The sequence below is a fragment of the Pelobates fuscus genome, chromosome 5, assembly GCF_036172605.1.
Source record: "Pelobates fuscus isolate aPelFus1 chromosome 5, aPelFus1.pri, whole genome shotgun sequence".
Lineage (NCBI taxonomy): Eukaryota > Metazoa > Chordata > Amphibia > Anura > Pelobatidae > Pelobates > Pelobates fuscus.
This window is the reverse complement of record NC_086321.1, coordinates 71,334,034-71,351,943: the sequence shown is the minus strand read 5'-3', so window position 1 is coordinate 71,351,943 and position 17,910 is coordinate 71,334,034. Positions and strand designations below refer to the sequence as shown.

General features: G+C 41.3%; 1 protein-coding gene across 2 annotated transcripts in view; it reads right to left on the bottom strand.

The window, feature by feature from the left end:
* Window positions 1–15,737, bottom strand: part of SPEF2 (sperm flagellar 2) — a 162,671-nt gene extending 146,934 nt beyond the window's left edge. For both annotated transcript variants that reach the window (XM_063453972.1, XM_063453973.1), the window contains exon 1: window positions 15,610–15,737. In XM_063453972.1, the coding sequence (XP_063310042.1) occupies window positions 15,610–15,667 (58 nt within the window). In that variant the 5' untranslated portion in view covers window positions 15,668–15,737. The remainder of the gene's footprint in view (window positions 1–15,609) is intronic.
* Window positions 15,738–17,910: the final 2,173 nt, after the last annotated feature.

The following is a 17,910-nucleotide window of genomic DNA, read 5'->3' as shown; positions in this document are numbered from 1 at the left end:
GTTTGGCGGCCGTGATGATATGTATAATCATCATTTGTTCATTCTTTGGCATTCTGGGCCATCTTAAATTTAATAGGAATACTTCCGGTTTAAAATTAATTTTATTTCCAGTTGTTTGGTCAATAAGCTTCAGTACTTTCTTCCAAAATTGTTTTATCAGAGGACAGTTCCACCAAATGTGGATTAAATTACCTTCGTTAGCATTACATTTCCAACATCTATCGGATGTCTCTGGAAAAATTCTGTTTAGACGTTTAGTTGTCATATACCATCTATTGGCTAGCTTAAATTGTGTTTCTGTAAGATTTAAACAATGTATATATTTATAAACTTTATTTCCAGTCCTCTTCTTCTATAGGAACTTGCAGTTCTTCTTCCAATTTTTTGATCAGGCCTATTGGTTTGTCGTGCCTCCATCCGTATATAACTTTAACAAATTTTGTCATTAAATTTGTATGATTGTTTAAGTTCAGAAGATGTCTAAGTTTTACGTTTTCCTCCTCCTTGTGTTTAACTAAGTATTCGGAGATAAAACCTTTAATTTTCTGGTAGTTGAATTTTTCATTTTCAGAGATGTTGAATTCCTCTCGCATTTGCCTAAAGGGTTTTATTTTTTTCTCCACTATTATGTTCTTAATTTCCTTGATCCCCCTGGTTTCCCATTTAGACATTTTTATATTTTCCAGCATATCTGGAAACACTGAAATTGGGAGCTCTTCTATAATTTTGTTTCTCAAGCCTATGTTAGATGTAATTTTGTCTCACCAATTTTTTAGGTCTGCGAGTATCTGTGATTTACTCCGTGCATCTTTGATTGCTTTTTTATTCAGGTCTAAAATCCAGAATAGTGATGACAAATATCTTACCCCTGTTTTAATTTTTTCCATATTGTACCAGATTTCTTTGGTGGCCATCTTATTCTGGGTGAGCACAATGTGGAAGAGTCTTCTTGCCGCGTAGCTTTGCATTATCTCTGGACACCCCAGACCTCCATTTTGTTTTAACCTAGCTACATTTTTAATTTTTACCCTGGCTTTTTTTCCTCCCCACACAAATTTGCAAAACGATGAATGTAATAATGCCAACCAATTTTCTGGAAAGTTCAACTGTATCATTCTCCATATAGAGTCAGAATCTCTCTCTCTATATATATATATATAACCATTTTGGTAGGATGTATGTTTTTAAGATATTAATTCTGCCAGACCAGTGTTTGTAATGGTAGGAAATTCGCTTCAATTAAATCTCTTAAATTTGGCATTATCATTACGCCCAGATAACATAGTTTGTCTTTATTCTCTGGGAGGCCAAGGTTTTGTACAAGAAAATTAATTACTCTTCTTTCCACATTTTTTGCCATATAATTTGATTTCTCTAAATTCATCTTATAGCCTGAAACTTTGGAGTATATTGTTATTTCCTCCAATAACTCTGGAACCAAAGTTTCTGGATCTTCTAATGTAAGTAAGATTTCATCTGCATATATATTGAGCTTTGATTGTCCAGCCTTGTTAGTAAATCCCTTTATTCTCTTGTTTTGTCTGACTGCGATTGCCAGAGGTTCTAAAACCATTATATACAATAATGGAGACAGCGGACATCCTTGTCTTGTCCCATTTCTTATGTTGACGTTTTTTTAAGTAAATCCCGACCCTATGACTTTTGCTGATGGCTCCGTACAGAGGGCTGAAATTGCTTGTAACATAGCACCAGTGATTCCAAATTGTTTTAAAGTCGCCAACATTAAGTCCAGCCCTACCCTATCAAACGCTTTCTCTGCGTCTATCGATATTAAAATTAAGGGCATTTTTATTTTTTTCTGTTTCTTCTAGTATGTTAATTATTTTTCTAAGATTATTAATAGGAGACCTCTCAGGTATAAACCCTACTTGGTCGTAGTTGATTAGTAGTGGGCTGGCAACTTTTAGCACGGGGGGGGGGGGCAATGCAAATAAATAGGAAAGAGTAGTTTGCATTTATACCCCAACCCATCTTTTACATAACTTTTATATCCTTAGTAACTATAACTACATTTGATCTATGTAATTCAGCTTAGCATGGATTTTTAAATACAGTCATGGGAAAAAAGAAAGTACACCCTCTTTGAATTCTATGGTTTTATAAATCAGGACATGATTATAATTATCTTTTCTTTAGCTGGTCTTTAAATTAAGTAAATTCAACTTCAGATGTACAACAACACATATGACATATTACACTGTGTCATGATTTAATTGATAAAAATATACAACTCCTCTGTATACCAAAGCATGTCAAATGTGAGGCCATCTGTCTAACAATTCAAGCTTGGTCGAAGTTGGATCAAATTGATCCCAAGCACACCAGCAAATCTACAACAGAATGGCTAACATAGAAAAGAATCAAGGTGTTGCAATGGACCAGTCAAAGTAGAGACCTCAACCCAATTGAATAGATGTGACAGAGGTTCAAGAACACAAACATGTATTCCTGACCCTATACATGTACATCCTCCCTAACTGTAACAATGCAATGACTTGTGGACCCAGGACATACTTGAAAACGAGAGAAATCTCAATGTATCCTTCCTGGTAAAATATTTTATAAATAAATAAATAGGGTTAAAACCACCATCTAGCCCCCTGAGCCCCTCATGCCACCCTAAAAATAGTAAAATCTTACTTGTATTCAAGCCTGATGCTGCTGGGTTTGTCACTGTTTCCTTTAGACCTGCCCACTGCCTGCTGACATCATCAGAAGTGGTAGCCTGATCCAATCACAATGCTTCCCCATAGGATTGGCTGAGACTGACAAGGAGGCAGATCAGGGGCAGAGCCAGCACAATTCAAGCACATCCCTGGCCAATCGGCATCTCCTCATAGAGATGAATTGAATCAATGAATCTCTATGAGGAAAGTTCAGTGTCTGCATTCAGAGGAAGGAGATACTGAATGTTTGGATGGATTTAGGCAGCCATGACTCAGGTAGGATCGAGAGTCACTCTGCCCTAAGACGATTTAGGCAGCCGCGAAGCCCCAGCCAGCGCGTGGCCTTAGGCAGCCGCCTAAATGGCCTAATTAGAGAGCCGACTCTGCTTCTAGAAACCCTTGTATGCTTAGCATCAGTGGAAAAAATCAATAATTCCTAAAATCTCCTCCCCTTTTATTTTGTCCAGAGACTGGGCAGCCTGTGAACACTGGACAATTTTCCAAAACCCTTAAAGGAACATTACAGTGTTAGGATTCTAAACATGTATTCCTAACGGCTAGTGTCCTTCTACCTGTTGGGGTGCCCCCCTACTATGTGAGGTTTTAAAAGGTGAATATTACTTATCTTTTAGCCCTCAACATGCCGGCTCCCATAATCGTGCTCCGCCTCTTTGGATGACATCAGTGTAGATGTTTTCAGCCAATCCCCACATTCAAACAATGGAAGGCTAGCGGCATGTGCGGCAAAACGCTGTGCTGTGCCAATCAAATGGACTCTGTGAGACCATCTAATTGAAATAGCTGAGTTTAACTTTAATTAAGGTGGCTATCTAGTGGCTATCACACTGATTGCATGTTAACCGTGAAATGAAAACATTGGCGTTCTTGCGAAACAGCAATGTTTACAGTTGCATGTTCTCAGTCCACTGAGATGAAGTGTCTGGTTGCCGATCCTGTCCTTTTAACCACTTTGACGGCCTAATCACATAAAATGCACTTTGCAATATGACTAACTTCTAACCCTTATGGGGTAATTTCTCAAATTAGTAGGGGCACTGTAGATGTTTAGTCCCCTTCATATGCAATTATAACAAACATGAAAAACAAATAAAAAGAACCATGAATACATTTTGGCCAATATTAAGGAAAGATCCCATGCTATATAACATCCTCCAAGAAAAAACAAATTATATTTAGAGGAGAAAAAAGCATGAAACAAATATTAGTAAAAAAAAAATCATATAAAATCGAATTCTTTGAAAAATGTCTGGGGAAAAAAAGGTTTCGTTAAATGTGGTCTCTGCCTGGCGTGCAGAAATACTAAAAGTGAAAAAATACACATAAAGACATTTAAAGATCCACATGATAAAAATAAAATATATAAAATTCAAGATATGATAACATGTTTCTCCAAAAATGTTATATACCTTTTAACTTGCACATGTCACTTATGTTATGTAGGAAGAACAAAACGCCCCTTGAACGTAAGAATGAACAAACATGTAAGAAACATAAAAAAATAAATCAATAATCAAAAACATAGTGTTTTTAGACATTTCAAAGAAACACATAATAGTGACCCACAATTTTTAAAATTTATGGATAGTGATGTACCGAACTGTCCGCCGGCGAACAGTTCCCGGCGAACTTGGCGTGTTCGCGTTCGCCACGGCGGGCGGACACATGCGCAGTTCGATCCGCCCCCTATTCGTCATCATTGGGCAAACTTTGACCCTGTGCCACTCGGTCAGCAGACACATTCCAGCCAATCAGCAGCACTCCCTCCCTTCCACACCCTCCAACCTCCCTCCCAGCATCCATTTTCGATTCATTCGGAAGATGCATGCTTAGTGAGAGGAGGAAAAGTTTAGCTGCTGCTGATTAGATAGGGAAATTGATAGCTAGGCTAGGGTATTCAGTGTCCACTACAATCCTGAAGGACTCATCTGATCTCTGCTGTAAGGACAGCATCCCAAAAAGCCCTTTTTAGGGCTAGAACATCAGGCTGCTTTTTTTTTTTTTTTTCCTGTGTAATGTAATTGCAGGTGCCTGCCTGCCAGCTTCTGTGTGAGGTTCACATTGGATACTGTGCCTATTTGCCCAGTGCCACCACTCATATCTGTTTTAACAATAGGTTAAGCTTTACATTTAAAATAAATATTTTTTTTTCACTGTAATAGAAGAGCAGTTGCCTGCCAGTTTCTGTGTGAGGTTGGATGCCTTGCCCATTTGCACAGTCAGTGCCACCACTCATATCTGTTTTAACAATTGGTTAAGCTTTAGATTTAAAAGAAATAATTTTTTTTCACTGTAATAGAAGAGCAGTTGCCTGCCTGCCAGCTTCTGTGTGAGGTTGGATGCCTTGCCCATTTGCACAGTCAGTGCCACCACTCATATCTGTTTTAACAATTGGTTAAGCTATAGATTTAAAATAAATAATTTGTTTTCACTGTAATAGAAGAGCAGTTGCCTGCCTGCCAGCTTCTGTGTGAGGTTGGATGCCTTGCCCATTTGCACAGTCAGTGCCACCACTCATATCTGTTTTAACAATTGGTTAAGCTTTAGATTTTAAATAAATCATTTTTTTCACTGTAATAGAAGAGCAGTTGCCTGCCTGCCAGCTTCTGTGTGAGGTTGGATGCCTTGCCCATTTGCACAGTCAGTGCCACCACTCATTTCTGTTTTAACAATTGGTTAAGCTTTAGATTTAAAATAAATAATTTTTTTTCACTGTAATAGAAGATCAGTTAGTTGTCTGCAAGCGTCTGGGTGTCAGGCCTACTTCAGCGTGTGCTCTGCAGACCTGTGCCAGCGTGCTTTGACAGTTGCCACTCATATCTGGTGTCTCTTTAGCGTGCTTTTACAAAGAAAAAAGGTTTCCAGTGTAAGCTAATAGCAGACAGTCAGTGTCCTTCAAGCGGCTCTGTCAGGCCTTCCTTCAGCGTGTGCCCTGCACAACCCTGCCAGCGTGCTTTGACAGTTGCCACTCATATCTTGTGTCTCTATAGCGTGCTTTTACAACCAAAATTTTGTTTCCACTGTAATAGAAGAGCAGTTGCCTGCCTGCCAGCTTCTGTGTGAGGTTCACATTGGATACTGTGCCCACTAGCTCAGTGCCACCACTCATATCTGTTTTAACAATTGGTTAAGCTTTAGATTTAAAATAAATATTTTTTTTCACTGTAATAGAAGAGCAGTTAGTTGTCTACAAGCGTCTGTGTTTCAGGCCTACTTCAGCGTGTGCTCTGCAGACCTGTGCCAGCGTGCTTTGACAGTTGCCACTCATATCTTGTGTCTCTATAGCGTGCTTTTACAACCAAAATTTTGTTTCCACTGTAATAGAAGAGCAGTTGCCTGCCTGCCAGCTTCTGTGTGAGGTTCACATTGGATACTGTGCCTATTTGCCCAGTGCCACCACTCATATCTGTTTTAACAATAGGTTAAGCTTTACATTTAAAATAAATATTTTTTTTCACTGTAATAGAAGAGCAGTTGCCTGCCTGCCAGCTTCTGTGTGAGGTTCACATTGGATACTGTGCCTATTTGCCCAGTGCCACCACTCATATCTGTTTTAACAATAGGTTAAGCTTTACATTTAAAATAAATATTTTTTTTTCACTGTAATAGAAGAGCAGTTGCCTGCCTGCCATCTTCTGTGTGAGGTTCACATTGGATACTGTGCCTGTTTGCCCAGTGCCACCACTCATATCTGTTTTAACAATTGGTTAAGCTTTAGATTTAAAATAAATATTTTTTCACTGTAATAGAAGATCAGTTAGTTGTCTGCAAGCGTCTGGCCTACTTCAGCGTGTGCTCTGTAGACCTGTTCCAGCGTGCTTTGACAGTTGCCAATCATATTTGGTGTCTCTATAGCGTGCTTTTAAAACCAAAATTTGTTTTTCACTGTTATAGATTGAATAGCAGTTACTTGTCTTCAAGCGGGTGTCTCAGGCCTACAGTGTGTGCTCTGCAGAACTGTTCCAGTGCACATTGCCAATCATATCTGGTGTCTCTATAGCGTGCTTTTAAAACCAAAATTTGTTTTTCACTGTTATAGATTGAATAGCAGTTACTTGTCTTCAAGCAGGTGTCTCAGGCCTACAGTGTGTGCTCTGCAGAACTGTTACAGTTCACATTGCCAATCATATCTGGTCTCACAGTAGCTTGCACGCATAGTACCACTAATCCCCCAAAAAATGACAGGCAGAGGCAGGCCACCCCGCAGGGGCCGTCGTGGTCGTGGTGCTGTGATTCCCTTTTGCCCTAGAATAATGCCCAGTTTTCAGAAGCCATGTACCCTGAACTTGAAAAGTTCTGAGGACTTAGTTGACTGGCTAACACAGGACACCCAATCTTGTACAGCCTCCGCTCGGAACCTTGACGCACCATCCTCCTCCAGCTTAGCTTCAGGCACCTCTCAAGATAGCACTCACCCGCCTGCCGCCACCACCAAAACTAGCACCACAGCCGCTTTACTTGGTATATCAGAGAAGTTATTCACACACCCGTTTGAAGAAATGAGTGATGCGCAACCATTATTGCTAGAGGATGTAGATAACAGGGATATGTCTCAGGCAGGCAGCATTAAACACATGGAGGTACGGTGTGATGATGATGATGTTGTACCCGCTGCTGCTTCCTTTTCTGAGTTGTCAGATACAAGCGAAGCGGTTGATGATGACGATGCGTCCATGGATGTCACGTGGGTGCCCGCTCGGCAAGAAGAAAAACAGGGCGAAAGTTCAGATGGGGAGACAGAGAGGAGGAGGAGGAGACGAGTTTGAAGCAGGGGGGGGTCGTCGCAAGGAGCTAGTGGCACAGTCAGACAGCATGCATCGGCACCCGGGGTCAGCCCGACAGCACGCCAATCAACGCATGCTGTGTCCACCACCAGAATGCCGTCATTGCAGAGCTCAGCAGTGTGGCATTTTTTTTGTGTGTCTGTCTCGGACAACAGCGATGCCATTTGCAACCTGTGCCAAAGGAAACTGAGTCGTGGGAGGTCCAACACCCACCTAGGTACAACTGCTTTGCGTAGGCACATGATCTCACATCACAAACGCCTATGGGATCAACACATGAGTACAAGCAGCACGCCTACTCTAAGCCGCCATCCTCCTCCTGGTCCAGCATCTTCAGCCACGTCAACCACTGCTGTCCTTCTTGCCCCCTCTCAACCATCCGCCACTCTGTCTCCCGCCTTGAGCAGTTCCCGCTCATCTGCCCACAGTCATGTGTTTCTGTCAAGGACATGTTTGAGCGTAAGAAGCCAATGTCACCAAGTCACCCCCTTGCCCAGCGTCTGACAGCTGGCTTGTCCGAACTATTAGCCCGCCAGCTTTTACCATACAATCTGGTTGAGTCTGAGGCATTCAAAAAATTTGTAGCTATTGGGACACCGCAGTGGAAGGTACCCGGCCGGAATTTCTTTTCACAAAAGGCAATCCCCAACTTGTACTCGATTGTGCAAAAGGAAGTCATGGCATGTCTGGCACACAGTGTTGGGGCAAGGGTCCATCTGACCACTGATACCTGGTCTGCAAAGCATGGTCAGGGCAGGTATATCACCTACACTGCGCATTGGGTAAACCTGCTGACGGCTGACAAGCAAGGAATGCGTGGCATTGCAGAGGAGTTGGTGACACCGCCACGAATTGCAGGCAGTCCTGCTGCCACCTCCTCTACTCCTCCTACTCCATCCTCTTCCATAACCTCCTCGGCTGAGTCCTCTTGTGCCGCTGCTTCTTGCTCCACATCAACGGCACCCCCCCAGCTCCCCAGGTACTATTCCACATCCCGGATATGGCAGTGTCACGCCGTCTTGGGTTTGACTTGCTTGAAAGCAGAGAGTCACACCGGACAAGCACTCCTGTCCGCCCTGAACGCACAGGTGGAAAAGTGGCTGACTCCGCAGCAACTGGATATCGGCAAAGTGGTGTGTGACAACGGAAAAAATTTGATAGCGGCATTGAAGTTGGGCAAGTTGACACATGTGCCGTGCATGGCACATGTGTGTAATCTGATCGTACAACGCTTTGTGCATAAGTACACAGGCTTACAGGACGTCCTGAAGCAGGCCAGGAAGGTGTGTGTCCATTTCAGGCGTTCCTACACGGCCATGGCTCACTTTGCCGATATCCAGCGGCGAAACAACATGCCAGTGAGGCGCTTGATTTGCGACAGCCCTACACGTTGGAATTTAACACTCCTAATGTTCGACCGCCTGCTCCAACAAGAAAAAGCTGTTAATGAATATTTGTATGACCGGGGTGCTAGGACAGCCTCTGGGGAGCTGGGAATTTTTTTGCCACGTTACTGGACGCTCATGCGCAATGCCTGTAGGCTCATGCGTCCTTTTGAGGAGGTGACAAACCTAGTCAGTCGCAGTTGTGTGTGTGCGTGTGTATGGCTGTCTGCCTGTGTGTGTGTGACAGGGTGAAGATTTCTTGCACATGGGTGTGACAGGGTGAAGATTTCTTGCACAGGGCGCCCAAAGGCCTAAGGCTGGCCCTGCGCATGGGTCAGTGGCTCTGCACCAGACTTCCCTCCAATTGATCAAAGTTAAAGGATTTCAAGTGGACTGATTACAATTACAGGGCCTCTAAAGAGTCCTGTATTGTTATTTGTCGTCACTACCTTCCCGCGTCAGGAGTGGGTCATTTGCGCCCCTGCTGCCTTCCTTGCATGTGGTAGCTGTTTGTCAGGGATTTGTCAATCCATATCTGCCAAGTGACCCTATGTAGGGGTAACAGTCTCTATTCTGCTCTGTGTCAGTGTGTATCATGGTCTCTGTGGACGGTGAACAGTCTCTATTCTGCTCTGTGTCAGTGTGTATCAGGGGTTTTGAGGACAGGTGTCAATCCATATCTGCCAAGTGACCCTATGTATATCTGCTGTCAGTACACAGGAAAAGTTTAAATATTTCTTGTTCTACGTTCTCTGCAACTCCACGCACCGACTCATCCAATACGTGAAGATCTGGGGTTTCTCTGACTCTCCTCAGTAGTGTATCAAACAGAGTCTGCACTGTGGTAACACGGACATCTTCAGGACATAACTCAACTATTTGCAGATAGGCAGTCTGCAGCTTCTCTTTCACCTGTTCTCTTCTTTCTCTTATGCGTATTCTAGTCTATATGCAGGTGGTCTCTTGCCTTTCTTTTAACCAATTCGTTCCTTCCATATGGTTTCAAAAGATCTCTGGCATCATTACTTTCAACGCAAATAACGTCATCATAGTTAGTCTCCTCATTATTCACCGGGAAGAGAGTGTTTGCACTGACTACCCACAGCATGCTCTTGCCATTGCCTACTCCACCTTCAACGACAGGGTGCAAGTCCCAAGGAGAAGGATCATTCACTTTATTATCTGTCTTTATTTCACAAGTAGTGCCTGGAACATCCTCATGGGTCACAAGATGTAAATCTGGACTAATGTCAACCCCAGGGTCTGGAAAATCATCAATTTGAAATTTTTCGAATAATCCCAGTGGGCTGCCACATTCTTCCTCCTCTGATGGTATTAAAGTTTGCAGAGATTCACTATGGGGTGGTGTCAAGCATTTTGGAGAACAATTAAGCATTTCCATCCCAATACGTTTCAGATGTCCTATCAGCTCTTCCACCCTATGCGATACTATGGGCAGGCTACCCGTGACGTCATTACTCACGGCCCTATTTATCGGACACTCTGTGTCAGTGTGTATCATGGTGTCTGTGGACAGGGAACAGTCTCTATTCTGCTCTGTGTCAGTGTGTATCATGGTCTCTGTGGACGGTGAACAGTCTCTATTCTGCTCTGTGTCAGTGTGTATCATGGTCTCTGTGGACAGGGAACAGTCTCTATTCTGCTCTGTGTCAGTGTGTATCAGGGGTTTTGAGGACAGGTGTCAATCCATATCTGCCAAGTGACCCTATGTAGGGGGAACAGTCCCTATTCTGCTCTGTGTCAGTGTGTATCATGGTCTCTGTGGACAGGGAACAGTCTCTATTCTGCTCTGTGTCAGTGTGTATCAGGGATCATTAGGATAGGTGTCAATCCATATCTGCCAAGTGACCCTATGTAGGGGGAACAGTCCCTATTCTGCTCTGTGTCAGTGTGTATCAGGGGTTTTGAGGACAGGTGTCAATCCATATCTGCCAAGTGACCCTATGTAGGAGGAACAGTCCCTATTCTGCTCTGTGTCAGTGTGTATCAGGGATCATTAGGATAGGTGTCAATCCATATCTGCCAAGTGACCCTATGTAGGGGGAACAGTCCCTATTCTGCTCTGTGTCAGTGTGTATCAGGGATCATTAGGATAGGTGTCAATCCATATCTGCCAAGTGACCCTATGTAGGGGGAACAGTCCCTATTCTGCTCTGTGTCAGTGTGTATCAGGGGTTTTGAGGACAGGTGTCAATCCATATCTGCCAAGTGACCCTATGTAGGGGGAACAGTCCCTATTCTGCTCTGTGTCAGTGTGTATCAGGGATCATTAGGATAGGTGTCAATCCATATCTGCCAAGTGACCCTATGTAGGGGGAACAGTCTCTATTCTGCTCTGTGTCAGTGTGTATCAGGGCTGGGCTTTGAGGACAGGTGTCAATGTTAGGTGATTTCTGCCCTTTATGGATTAAAAGCAGACTCTGCATCAACTGTGCAATTTTCCATGGGAGTTTTGCCATGGATCCCCCTCTGGCATGCCACAGTCCAGGTGTTAGTCCCCTTGAAACAACTTTTCCATCACTATTGTGGCCAGAAAGAGTCCCTGTTGGTTTTAAAATTCGCCTGCCCATTGAAGTCAATGGCGGTTCGCCGGTTCGCGAACATTTGCGGAAGTTCGCCGTTCGCGAACCGAAAATTTCGGGTTCGCGACAACACTATTTATGGACATTCAAAAAGCAAAATATAATTGGCGAGGGGATGATAATATTAAAACACTAGGGAAATGTGAGATGAAATGGATTTTTCAACTGAACACTTTAAGCCTGCAGGGCTTAAATGAGGATTTGAATGGTGTCATTTCTTATAGAGAGTTTTAAAAATAAATGTTTTAAGAATATATGTTTTAAAATGTAAAATTAATGTTCTCAATAGCCTTATAGCAATCATTTAAATTCTGCATTTTTAAGAATTATAATACATATTGTACTCTTGTTATTTTCATTATTTTGTATTATTACTTTTAGTTATTTTTATTATTTTGTATTATTAGTTTTAATGTTTTATATCAAGTAGATTAAAGGATCACTATAGGGTCAGGAACACAAACATGTATTCCTGACCCTATAGTGTTAAAACCACCATCTAGCCCCCTGGGCCCCTCATGCCTCCATAAATATAGCAACATCTTACTGTATTCAAGCCAGAAGCTGTAGATCTGCATGCAGTTTGCCTAAAAAAAAAAAACAAGCAGTCTGCTGACATCATCAGAAGTGGTGGCCTGATCCAATCATAGTGCTTCCCCATAGGATTGGCTGAGACTGACAAAGAGGCAGATCAGGGGCAGAGCCAGCATGATTCAAACACAGCCCTGGCCAGTCAGCATCTCTTCATAGAGATGAATTGAATCAATGAATCTCTTTGAGGAAAGTTCAGTGTCTGCATGCAGAGGGAGGAGACATTGAATGTTTGGATGCATTTTAGGCAGCCATGACCCAGGAAGGATCTCTAACAGCCATCTAAGGAGTGGCCAGTGAAGTTATCACTAGGCTGTAATGTAAACACTGCATTTTCTCTGAAAAAAAGGGTTTACAACAAAAAGCCTGAAGGTAATGATTCTACTCACAAGAGCAAATTCAATAAGCTGTAGTTGTTCTGGTGACTATAGTGTCCCTTTAATTGTAATGTCCTTATCTTGATAACACCATCTTACTAACTGTTTCAATGTATCCTTTCTTTCATTCTATGCCGTTATACACGTGTATACTCCCACAACTCAAAACACATCACTCAGAGAAACTGGATGTGTTTTGAGAGGTATTGAGGGTAATGTAGTTCGTATAGGACTTACAACAAGAGACTACTATCTCGGAAACAGTCCAACTCAGAACACATGCATCAAAACGGAAATACAGGAAATATGTAAGAAGGAGGAGGAGCCACAAGACGTTTAAAATGGAACAGGGAAGAATGGAAAACACACCGGTTGAAAAAGCCTGCACGGCGAAACGCGTCTTGGTGAAACCCTGCTACAAGGACTTTTTACCTGCATTACTGCTTTGTTTTATTTGTGGAGTTTTAATACTCTGTTTTCATTTTAATTGGTAAATAAATTCCTTACAATTGATTTATTTTATCTCCATTCGTTTACATCAAGTTTTCACGGTTCCAATAGGGGAATGTCACCCCGAAAATTGACACCATGCTGAAAGTTAGGAGCCAGTTATATTAAACAGGCTCCTAAAAAAGTGAGCACATTTTCTTGCAATTCTTCATTTCAATTGTGCTATTTAAGTAGAACTACTAGTACCTAGATGGTTGTATTATTTATGTATTTCATAAAATCCTGAGGAAAGAAAAATACTATAGAAGAAGGTTTGGAAGCCACCTTAAAGGGCCCCACATGCTCAGATTTCAGAGCCTATATCCAAAAGGCTCTATAACATGTGAGTGAGGTTATATATATATTTTTGAACTCCTTTGGATATTGTTAAAACATATTGCACCAAATTCTTCATTTACATATGTCTATATACCCCATACAAGCTAAAAAGGGCTAAGTAACATTTAAATAGTGCTGCACTCGCACTTGTGTGTTTAGGAGGTCGGGCACATCACCTAAACATAGAGTTTGTTTGGTGCACTTTGCAATGTGACTAACTTCTAAACCTTATGTAGTGATTTCGCAAATGAATAGGGGCGCTGTGGGTGTTTAATACCATTTCCATCTTGTTGCACAACCTCCTTGGAGCTGTCATTTATTGATGACCTTCATGAAGAGGGCTTACTCAAATCACAGATTCCCAAACTGTGCACGATCTGTGATCTTGCAGCTGGCTGTTATCTATTTTTTGTTAAAAACTGAGATCCTTTAAATATAACAATAACGGTATAAAGGATCTATTTTTCTTTTATATATATTTAAATTACTGTAAATACAAAATGGGTTTCATAAAAAGAAAAACATAATTAGAATGTAAGCCAGTTTGATCTGGGCCCTCAGCATCATCTGTCCCTGTAAGTCTTGCTATTGTTGCAATTACTTGTTTGTTAGTCCACCTATTGTACAGCGCTGAAGAATTTATAAATAATAACATAAATAATAATAATAATAAATATATATATTATTTATTGTAAATTGTTTATTTTTTTAATTTATTATGTAAGCCATTGTATATAAACCATAATTATCTTGGATCTTAGCATATTTGTATAAACCAGAAGCCTGGCAGACGCTATTTGACAGCTTGGCAAAAGACAGTTATCAGGCTTTTTCATTAAAATGTGATTTGATGGGAATTCAAAATAGGTTTTAGGTAAACATAGTTATAAATAAAATCTCCAAATCAGTTATGTTTTTAGTTTGGCTATTCTGGCAAATCAGTTCACACTTGGCAGGTTTATTCTGTTAAAGGGACACTATAGTCACCTAAATTAAGCCATTTTTGTTATAGATCATTCCTCTGAAGTCTCACTGCTAAATTGTCTGCCAGTAAGGAGTTAAATCACTTTTGTTTCTGCCTGTGCAGCCCACCACACCTCCCCTGGCTGTGACTAACACAGAATGCATTAAACCAAAATGGGTTCAATTTCAGATGTTAACTTACTTTAGAAGTTTTTATCTCCCATTCTGTAAATTGGATTTTAGTCACATACAGGATGCTCCTGCAAGGTCTAGCAAGCTATTAACAGAGCAAGGGATAAGACATTCCAAACTAAACAGAATGGACAATAAATGAAGTGTATACATTAGCTCTCACGTTACAGGAAGTATTTAGGAACCCTGTGCACTTACGTGACTAGGGCTGATGTAACTCCTAAACTGCACGGAATTTAGCACTGAGACTGCAGGGGCATAATCTATACTTCGTTACGCTAAAGTTATTTTGGAGACTATAGTGTCCCTTTAACTTCAAAGTAAAGCAAAAATGATATTCAAATAACTAAATTGTGACTATAGAGTAGTTGGATATTTTTTTTCCAAATGAGCAAATGTACCCTAAATTTTTGCCATGTGGATTATAAATTGCTACTGTTTTTAGTTTAGTGTTTATTCCTGAGGGGCTTGTTTGCTAAACTCAAAACTGTAGCATATTAAACTACAAATAGCAAATAAAACTGAGGCTACAATAGCCAAGCTTTGACTAGAGCTGAGTTGGAGTATTTATTATTTCACATCAGAATTACTGCCTCACTTTTATTATTCATATTTCAATTTGTACCTGTTTTAGTAGACAGCTATTACTTCTATTATTCTGAAGACTAAAAAAAAAAAAAAAAATCCTCTGACACAATTTTTGAAGACTACCATTCCAAATACAATCAGCCAGCCAGCCAGCCTACAGCAAATTGGTGAGTAAGAGATCTTCAAATATGATCCATGCACATAATAAGAATAAATAAAAAAACAAAAAAAAAAACCTGATCAGATAAGTAACAGTTTTATGGATGAAACATGCACAGGGGATGCAGGTGGCAAATTTAAAGGGATAGGTTAGGCTGCTGAAGGCACCATAACAACTTCATCTGCATGAAGTTGTTATGGTGTCTGGAGTGCCTCTTTAACCCTGAGTGTTCCAGCAGTTAAAAAATAATCCCCCTTACATTATGGGGGGCAGAGATGGGAAGCCCAAAGGATAGAAAGCTCCCTTCCAGATGTTGTAGAGCTAAAACTCTCAAGATGTTTCGCTGAGCATCATGGGAGTTGTAGTTCTATAGCAGCCCCGGCTGTACCATCTGGACTGTGACCCCCTGCTGCCATGAATGCTCTTCACTCACCGACTCGCTTGGAGAGACCAAGCTCTACGTTCAGCCACTGGCAGATGATCTCCGACATGGTCCCGGTATTTCCCCAGCGTTATAACCTTGCTAAGCGGACAGTCGGAGCCTATGGGGAGCAGCCAGGCCGCGTCTCGTTGCCAAGGGTAACGCGTTGCTAAGAGACGGTCTCTAATGCCGCCCTGTGGGAGTTAAGGCGCACCATAGAGATTGGCCAGGGACAGTGTGTGTGCTTGAGCGCCATCTACTGCCAACAGTAGGTATTGTCATCAAAACTTCTCTGACTGCTGAGATTATTGACTTTAGGAAACAAAAGTGTGTTGTATATCCCATATCTCTGTGATTATTTCTAGAAACAGCTAGTGTTGCCAGCAGTTAATCTCTGTAGTACTGCAGTGCTAAGGAAATAACAGTTTATTGGAATTTAAAACTTTGTTTGGAAGGGAAGGGGCTCTTAGACAATTTGATACCAGTGTGCTGACAATCAGAGAACAGGACCTGGCATCCCAGGGTTTGCAGTCACTGTCCTGCCCTTGTCCACTGATGGGTATAGAGATAGAGGTAGACACCCAGCCTGGTGTAAGTTGGGTCTTGCAATGTTATGGGTGCACCAGTGCAACATGTATTTTTTTTTTTTTTTTTTTAAAGAAGTATTTAGTAGGGGGAAAAAAAGTTAAGAAAGACTTATGTACTTTGGGACTTAATGACCAATGATGTATTGTACAGGGTACAACGCCGATAAAAATTACATTAAAAAAGTTCCAGTGAGACGCGAGGCCTGCCTATTTCTGAAAGCTTCATTAATTAGAAATCACATAAATAGTCCTTTGGATACTCCCCCAGCAAGCGTTTACTAGGACAGCAAGCCCAAAGCGGACATATAGCTACAACTGGCAGCCAGTTGGGGCTCTACATTTAAGGCAGTACAAAGTTCAATTCCCATGATTGTGAAATGTACAATGCTATTGTTGGAAGCCTCATCACTGAGGCTGTCCAGTAATAGCCCATATGGCTTGTCACCAGACAGCCAGTCACAATGGACCTATGCTCTTAATACAACAAGGCAGCTGATAGTGATTCCAACATAGGATTTTGCAGAGTGTTTTGAACAGTGGAAGAGGTGCTGAGAGAACTGTTTGAGGTCCGAAGGTGCCTACATTGTAGGGGAGTGAGGTGTCACTGTCTTGTGTACAATGTTTCTTTTATCTTCTTCAATAAATGTCTCAATTTTTGATATTACTTGGCTGGATACTTTCTGGATATACCTCCTATAACCAATTCAATTCAATGAAATGGTTTAGTGTCTACAGTGTCCTTTTAAGATGGGCTAACAATAGATAGGGGTACAGTTAGTTGGGGTTAGGTTGGGATAGGGTTAGGCAGAGGTTGTATTAGAGTTTGACACTGCTCAGTAAGGTGACACAGATATGTTTTCTGAAACTCATGAAAATTGGCTTGTCAAAATTTTGAAATGTCAGCTATAAGTTCCCAACATATTTGAGAGAGGTATAGCTTGAATTTTGTTTCATCTCCTGAGTAGGCTATTGCTGTACACAGGAGATGAAGCAAAATGCTAATCTATGGTCTAGTTTGATGCACAAAGCACTGATTTGTACAGTACAATTTATTTGCATCTAAAAAAAAAAAAAAGAAAGAATAATATTTACCCTAAAGTACAGCTGAAATTGATGCTAAAACTCGTGCCCCATATTAAATAGTCCAAGTTGTCTTCTTTTGCAACGGGCATGTGTAACGGATCCCCTATATTCCGACTGAGTATATCCGCTGAAGAGTCTCCCTAGTCCCAGAGTGAAAGTGTGATATAGCTCTTGTGTTCTCAAACATCAGCCGAGACCAATTGTTCTATAACTTCCAAAAATCCTAGACTTATTTGGCATTATAAGATAACATGGCATTGCAATCAAACAAGTGGGCGGAGATTGCATGCAAAAGGGTTGTATCAATCCCAAACTGGGATTGTGTTAGCTGATTTGGGTGAAATAACAAGGCTGAGTGTGTCATGACATGAAGGGGTGCTGCCCTGCAACAGCACTGTCCCTTTAAGTGTGGGAACCAACTTAGCAGAGAAATAATTCTAGGACACGATAAATGGAGTAATAAAGAAAAATGTATTAAGGCAAACCAAAAGGATATAGATATATATAATATAATATATACAAAACAAAATATGACAATGCCACAAATATATACAATAACCCAATATAGACAATAGAGCAGGCAGAGTCCACGATAGTCCTAGGCAAAGGTAAAGGCTTAGTCAGGTTAGTGCAGCCACCAAGT